The sequence below is a fragment of the Galeopterus variegatus genome, unplaced genomic scaffold (assembly GCF_000696425.1).
Source record: "Galeopterus variegatus unplaced genomic scaffold, G_variegatus-3.0.2 Scaffold2576, whole genome shotgun sequence".
Lineage (NCBI taxonomy): Eukaryota > Metazoa > Chordata > Mammalia > Dermoptera > Cynocephalidae > Galeopterus > Galeopterus variegatus.
Genome location: NW_007728687.1, coordinates 494997 through 503236, shown reverse-complemented (window position 1 = coordinate 503236; position 8240 = coordinate 494997). Strand labels below are relative to the sequence as shown.

At 35.8% G+C, this 8240-nt stretch overlaps 2 protein-coding genes across 2 annotated transcripts in view; both read left to right on the top strand.

The window, feature by feature from the left end:
* Positions 1-314: 314 nt before the first annotated feature.
* On the top strand, positions 315-4809 carry LOC103598350 (calcium-activated chloride channel regulator 1-like; the record flags this gene model as incomplete). The annotated part of the gene is made up of 4 exons (XM_008582346.1): positions 315-455; positions 623-770; positions 3169-3305; positions 4663-4809. Coding segments are annotated over 4 exons (573 nt in total), but the record flags the coding sequence as incomplete, so codon positions are not given.
* Positions 4810-6971: 2162 nt separating this feature from the next.
* The window catches only part of LOC103598348 (calcium-activated chloride channel regulator 1-like), a 19552-nt gene continuing 18283 nt past the window's right edge, over positions 6972-8240 (top strand). Inside the window, exon 1 of the mRNA XM_008582345.1 lies at positions 6972-6995. Within this exon, the coding sequence (XP_008580567.1) occupies positions 6972-6995 (24 nt within the window). The remainder of the gene's footprint in view (positions 6996-8240) is intronic.

Below are 8240 nucleotides of genomic sequence, written 5' to 3'. Positions count from 1 at the left end.
ATATTTTCCATTTTATAAAGGGCAAAACTGAGGCTCAGGATTAGAAATTTCCTAATATCTCACAGTAAGTGCTGGAGCCAGGGTTAGCATCTGCCCCTAGAATCTACACTGTTAACCATTACACTGCGTAGCAGAGTATGTGGTAAATGCTCGAAAGGTTTAGCTATTATTATTTAAAGATACTTCCACATTTCCCCTTCCCATCACGACACATACTAGTCTTTGAAAATGTGAAATACAGATGTAAATTTGAATGACTGGTAATTTAGTCTCTTTCCGGTCCTAATTGTTATGTATGTTTTCTTTCTTTCCAGGACATGGTGACCCAGGCATCTCCATACCTGTTTGAAGCTACAGGAAAAAGATTTTATTTCAAAAATGTTGCCATTCTGATTCCTGAAAAGTGGAAAACAAAACCTAACTATTTGAGACCAAAACTTGAGACCTACAAAAATGTAAGAATATCAATTTCTTCTTTCAAATTCAATTTTCTTCTGTAATCCAAGTTTTTACAATCAATACTCTATAATCAAATGAAATTGTTTCAAAATACTCCAATGTGAATAAGGTCAATTCATTTGCTGAAATTTTGTGAGAATAAAAACTTTTTATTAAATTTCAGGCAGATGTTCTGGTTGCTGAACCTAATTCTCTGGGTAATGATGAACCCTATACCGAGCAGATAGGAAAGTGTGGAGAAAAGGGTGAAAGGATTCATTTCACTCCTGACTTTTTAGCAGGAAAAAAGTTGCCTCAATATGGACCACAAGGTATGGGTGAAGATAAAATATCCTACTATATTTCTCATAAAATTTAATTATTTTATGTTCAAAGTGGATCAACAATAGCATTATCTTTGTGCAGAAGCACATATAAACTAAGTAAACTACTACAAATAAATTAATACAAAATTTTTTTCACTTAAAATGGAGATTCAGAATAGTGCATTTCTCAGATAGACGTTTAATTTCTTATTTTGCATATATGTGCAAATACAACATTTTTTAATTTCAGGAATTATTACAGTATCATATTATAACTGTAAAAATAGTTTAATTTGTAGTATTAGGTTCCTATGAATCTATAAGGAGACTCGCCTGAATGAAATTTCCTGCCTGCAATTTACGTGGTCGCCTCCAGATGGCAGATAAGCACAGTGCTCAGACTTCTAAGGGCATTCAAATTATAAACGGATCTTGTTAAAAGGCGTATTCTGAATCAGTAGAAGTACGGTGGGACTCAAGAATGTGCATTTTTAACAAGGTCCCAGGTGATGGTGGTATTTCTAGTCTGTGGACCACCTTTTTGCGTAGCAAACAGAAAATCCTTGCAATTCAGTTCTCAAAAACTTGTAACAACAATTAAAAAGTCCAATTTTTTCTGCAAAATAAACTCTTTATCATTTATACATGAGCTATATAAAGCAATATTTGGAGGAAATATCAAAGTAAATAAGCAATAAAGTACTTTCCAAGTATAATCAAATGTGATTAGTTACTGAATAATTAGTATTAGATTTTTTTTATCTCAAGATAGATTAGACTCCTTCAGAACTGGCTTTATTTTCTTTACTTAAACAGACAAGCCAGGAAAAACAAAAAACAAACAAAAAAAACCCCAAGAAAACAAAAGAGCCCTGGAGCCTCCATGCCCACCCCAAACCCAAATATACAAAAGTACATAAAGACTTCATCAGAAAGCAGTACCAAATGAATCTCTATTGTTCTACAGCATTCCATCTCACCCTCATAAGAGGAACAGAAAATTCCTGATGTATGGCTCAATAAATATGTGCTGAATTGATTTACCTAAATGTCCCATCCTACTCCTGAGCTCATACCAGCCATCATGGTCATATATAATGTCATTCTTATATAACATCCCCTTTCTGTACTGTGACTCCACTCCTGCTCCCTCACAATCTTCCCTTACATTTAAGAGACTGTCAGTTGTTCCCCAGCACCTACAGAATAAAGTCCAAATCATTAGTGAGTTATTAGGTACGCCCCCACTCACCTAACCCTCCAAATTCTGCCGACCTTGGAATTTACATTCCAGAAAAACTGGGCTGTGCATAAGTCACTAAGATTCATCCAAATTTAACAAGTAGTCACTGAGTGCCTATTAAGTTCTAGACACTGTGTGCCCAGACATGCAAATGAAGTCATATTGCCCATCCTCATGCAGACAAGTGTCTAGTGTGGGAGACTGGCAAGTAAGCAGCAATGACAATATAACATGACAAGTGCCATAGTAGAATATAATCAAAGTGCAAAGGAGGAGTACTTGGCCTAGTCTGTGGATGCCAGGAAAGGTTTCTAGTCTAGGTGGGTAGAAGCATGATTTTGAAAGAAGAGTAGGAGTTATCCAGGCAGAGATAAGGAGAAGGTACTCCAAGCAGAGGAAAAATAAGTAAAGAGGACCAGCAGTGAGCAAGAGCATGGTCTGGCCTAGAAAATAAAAGGAGTTCAGGAATTTATCACAATTATAGAGTTTTGGAAGTGGATAGAGAACAGCAGGAAATAAAGCTGTGGAAAGGAGCAGGGTCTGAATCATCGGGGACTATGTATACCATGTGAAGGAGCTGGACTGAACCCTGAGCATCACAAGGGAGCCATTGAAGGCTGGAGTGGAGGTCAGCTGCATGGCTATTGCAGCAATTCAGGAGTAAGTGGCAATGAGACTGGAAAGATGAGAATGGATCAAAGCAAAAAAGGCAAAGGAGGAGTAGGCAGGACTTGAGGTTTGATCAGATATGAGCCGTGAAGAAGAAGGACCTATTGATGCTGCCCTGGCTGCTCTCTGAATGTCTCTGGCTCCCGTAGCAGCCCGTGCTGTCTTCCATCGTTACACTTGCACCATCAGGCAGCTGAGGGATCTGCTGGTGCATGTCATCCACTAGACCATGAGCTATGTGAGGACAGGGCAGTTGTTTCATCTTTGTGTAGATAATTGCTTGACACTTACTAGGTGCAAAAATAAGTATTTATATTTTACAGAAATGTATACTTGTCATATTAGATCTTTCTAAAGAAATCAAGCTTTTCATTTTTAAAAAATTAACATAGCAGAGCACAGTAAACGTTCAGAGAATAAACTGTCTTCCAGTGTAAGAAGGTAATTTCGCCATTCTTATTGTAATCATGTATTTAAAATATTTTTTTACAGGTAGGGTATTTGTCCATGAATGGGCTCATCTACGATGGGGAGTATTTGATGAGTACAATTATAACCAGAAATTCTACCTATCCAGTGGAAAAATCAAAGCAGTAAAGTATGTATATTTTGATATAACTTTTCCAAAAGTATGTATATTTTAAATTGCATTAATTTTTTCTTGAATTGATTACTTTTAAAATATCAATCTTCTGTCTTATTTTCTATCTCTAACTTATTCTCCAAGTGCCTTCTTTTTCAGATTTTTACAAAACTACCACTTTCGTTGCTTTATAAGTGTTTCATTAATTGAATTCTTTACTCTGCAGCTACAAATCATTTGCCTCTTTTTCAAAAGTGAACCAACTGTAATAAATCTACAAGTGCTATGTTCAGTGTCCATCTTCCTGTACCAGAATCAGTGACGTAAACAGAGCTTATTGGGCTCTTCAGTTCCTTAGGGTCAGAATGATATCTGTGTGGACTTTGTCAGTACAAATGGGCCTGGGAGGGGCTGTGGAACTTATCTGAAATACAATCCAAATATTAAAACAGAACAAAAACTCCTCACAGTTGGAATTAAATCTTGTGTGGTGTCAGTAGAGAGCAAACTGAACACTTAGAAAGTACTCTTGGCCATCATGGTTTTATGGGCAAGTTCTTGCAACCAACAGTTTTAGTGTATGTAAACTGTTTAGTACACATGTAAGTGATAGGGACTTCCCAATTTATTTTAAAGAGCTAGCATAATTCAGATACTAAAACCTGACAGGTGGAACAACAACAACAAAAATTCTGTAGATACAGCTCTCTAAAAAGATAGAGGCAGGGTTGGCCCCGTGGCTCACTGAGGAGAGTGCGGCGCTGGTAGCGCCAAGGCCATGGGTTTGGATCCTATATAGGGATGGCTGGTGCGCTCACTGGCTGAGCGTGGTGCAGACCACACTGTGCCGAGGGTTGCGATCCCCTTACCAGTCCAAAAAAAAAAAAAAAAAAAGATAGAGGCAAAGATTTTAATGAAAAGATTACATCTGGCAGAATTAAGGGAAAGACAAACATAGTAAGGCCAAGTCGAATGTCTTCTAGAAACCCAAAAATGTTGTGATATTAGGTAAGAATAAAGAATATTGAGTAAAGAAGAAAAACAAATGATTATTCCAATAGATTCTCAAGACAGACTTTTAAAAATTGCAGAATTTATTCCCAAGTATGAAAACCAACCCCCTCTTTTTAAAAGATAGAAGTTGGTACAACATCCTCTCCACTTCTGCTGCCAGTTTTGTTTGTCTCATGGCTCTGTAAGGAGAAACACTCAGCCTTGTTTCGTTTACTGTCTTGACTTGGTACAATTATTTCCAAGGGCAGCTGCACCGGGTTCAGAGCTCACTCTTGACCTCCCTTTCTCCCATAGGAGCATTTCCGCTGTCCACTTTTCCCTTTCTTTATTGCACTCAAACTCTGTCAGCTTGCTCCACTTCCATTGTATTATCGCTCACTGTTAAATAGGCACTAAGAGCATCGCTGCCTCCTGGAGCCATGCACACTCCTACAGATTCCTTAGGCTTGTGCACCCTGCACCACATAGACCACAGCCCAGGGCACTTCCCTGGTGTGATCACATTCTGGTTTGACCTTTCAAATCTCAGCCAATGAGCACCATTCCAAACCTGACACCTGCCTTTCCCACTTCTCTTTTCTAAGTATGCAGACAGACACTGTATATTCCTTTGAGAGAAAGCTGTACATATTCCTTTCTAGAGAAAGTCTAGAAATATCTACATAGATAGCATGTTCTTGCTTCCACAGATAACTATGTATACTACATTAGCAAAGCTGACATAATTACTGTGTCCTGTTAAAAAGAAATTTTACTATGAAATATTAATAATATATGTTGCTCCTTACCTTCCAGACTTTTAAATTATTTTTAAGGCCTAGAAGCAATCACAAAAATGACAGTAATGCCCACAAGAGAAGGTTACTTCTTTAGTATGATACAGAACATCTATTAATAGCTAACAGTCTACTTCATGTTTAACAAGGAAACACTAGAGATACTTCCAGGAATAAGATAAGGATGGCCACTATTATGACAGTTGTCGAACCATGCATAAAAAGTTGTAGCCAATGCTGTAACACATGCAATTGGGGAGGTTAAAAAAAAAAAAAGCAGGGGCAGGGGAGGCCCTACTAGAAAGGAAGAGAAATGGCTTTTATGCAGATCCTATGTGGTCCACTTAGAAAACCCAAGGGAATAAATTGAAATTAAAATTGAGAAGGGAAGTCAATAAGGTGACGAGATACAAAATAAATACTCAAATTGCTTTCCCATATATTAGCAATAAACAGTTCAAAAATATAAAGGAAAATAATACTACACTCGAGACAGCAATTAAAGGTATAAGAAAAGTAGGAAAAACTCTTAAGAAACGCAGAAGACATATTTGAAGAAAATTATAAAACCCTTCTAAAGGATTTAAATGACAACCAAGAGAAACTGAGAGAATTTAAGTTCATGGAAGATTTAAATTCAACCAAAATTAATATGTAGGTTTTAGAAACTCTAGTCAAAAGTACATCCATTTATTTTTACCTTATTTTAAAAGTCCTAGAGTTCATTAGTAGATAGTAGCTAAGATCACTTTTGAAAAAGAATAGTAACAAAGGGGACTTTTACTTACCAAATTTTAAATATACTATAAAACTACATTAATTAAAACAATGTAGATGACAGATGCTTACATATATAGTAATTTACTACTTAATATAGGTAGAATTACAAATCTGTGAGGAAAGGTAGGATTTTATAAGATAGGATAATTTTTAACTGTATGGAGGGAAAAATTAACAGACCCTCTTCCAACTGGATAGACTCATTAAATATTTTTTTTAAGTCATAATGAAAATTAGAAGAATTAGAAGAATATTAATAAATATCAAATCCCAATATAGCAAAGGTCTTTCTATGCATTCAATAATTTGAAAAAGATATAGCTAAAAGAACAATAAATGTGGCCACATATAAATTAAAAAATTTGCTGTACACAAACTAAACATTAGCTGACTAAAAAAGTAAAAAGAAAAAGATATTTGCAATAAAAAATCAGACTTTTAGAAGCTTAGTATTATAACACAGAAAGAACTTTTGAAAATCAGTTAAACAATAACACCCTAACAGAAATAAAGAGAATAAATAATTTGCCAAAGAAGAAATAAAAATAGCCAATAAACATATAAAAATGTTCATACTTACTAGTAATCAAAGAGATGCAAATCCAACAAAGATGAGATTAGTATCTAGTAAGGTACTGTTGGTGGGATGAGAGCTCCCACAGATGATCGTTAGAGGCATAAATTGGTGCAACTTTTCTGAAAAGCAATTTGAGTGACACATATCAAAACTCTAAAGCATTTCTTGTTTCTTGACCCAGTAATTTCATGTTTAAAATTCATTTTAAGGAAATGATAGAACCAGCTGTATGAAATGATCACATTTTGGTTCTAATAATTTACTCTGGGACTCAATCACATGGAAAATTTGGAAATATAGGCAAATTTTTATGTAAAATGTTGTTTATTCATTGATGTTTTACTTGTAGAACTGACAAATTCAGGAGAAAACCAAATTAGTCTGAATTCATATTATAGTATCAAAAGATATGAAATTATTAAAAACACATTTTGAAAAAATATTAAATACTATATTAAATTCTTAAATATACCAAATACTAAGTTTTTTAAAAGGAAGAAACAAAGACATATGTGCAGTGTCATGCTGATCNCCCAACATCCAGCAGACTGAGAAGGCTTCCGTAATGTTTGCACAAAGTATCGATTCTGTAAGTACCTTGTTGCTGTTGTTGTTTCTATACTCTTATGGATTTAATGAGGTTTTTACCCCAGGTGCTCCAAGGGAGAATCAAATTTTAGGAAAACTGTCAGTGAGCAGCTGATTCTCTGTGGAACAAACTGCGAGTGCAAAATCAGGGATAAAGTCATGTCTCTGCCCCCCTCTACCCCATTCTTTCTTCTCCAGCATCTGCCTCCCACTAGCTTTTAGTTTAAGTGCTTGCAATTACTTCACATACCCTTAAAGGCATAACACAAAACGTTGTAGTTAAATAAGAAATCTACCCAGGGGAATTAGGCAATTCTTTTTGTTAGTTAATGAAGACATAATCAGTAGCCCTTAATTTAACTTTTGGAGAGCTCTTTTCAGCCTGCATATTTGCTTTTCATTGTTAATTGAAAATTTCCTTCTTTTTAAGAGTGCCCCGTACCCTTAGAGAGTTTGTACATAGTTTTAATAGCTTTAAATAGTTTTAAAATACTTCCTAATTTTTTTAAATGACCAACTGGTTATAAAATGAACTCAACTAATTATCCATATTGACACTAAATATATAGATCAGCAAATTTGCACAAAATAAGGTTAAACACACCAGTTAACTGACTTTACTGGGGAATCCCTCTTATCTTCCAGTCTGGTACATACAATTATGTTTTCCTTTCAGAATCGAGTTTTTCAGGTTCCCTTCTTGAAAAGTAGCCATACTGATAATATGGGAACACTGCCAAAGAAAATGACCTGAAAATGTAAATATAGAGAAAAATAAGTGCTTTACAGATAATGATTACTTTCTAAATTACTAATCGAATGATAATACAATTATTAGTAGTCACTGAAAGAAGGAACTAGGTTATTCCTCTTTTGTACACTGTGCCTCCTTTTTTAATCTCTCAAATGCTAGGGATATAAATATTAAGAAAAGGAAACAAACCATCATTTATTGGCTGTGTTAGTACTAATCCTATTTGCATATATTCTCATGTAATTCTTGCATAATAAGTATTGTCATTTCATAGATTAAAAAACTGAAGTGCAAGGAAATTAAGATTCTTTAGAAAACAAAAATTTAGGGCCGGCCCGGTGGCGCACTGCTACAGCGCGCCGCTTGGGAGTGTGGCGGCGCTCCCACCAAGGGTTCGGATCCCACATACAGACCGGCCGCTCACTGGCTGAGCGAGGTGCGGGCGCAACACCGAGGGTTGCGATCCCGTTGCCGGTCCCGGTCCGGTACGGG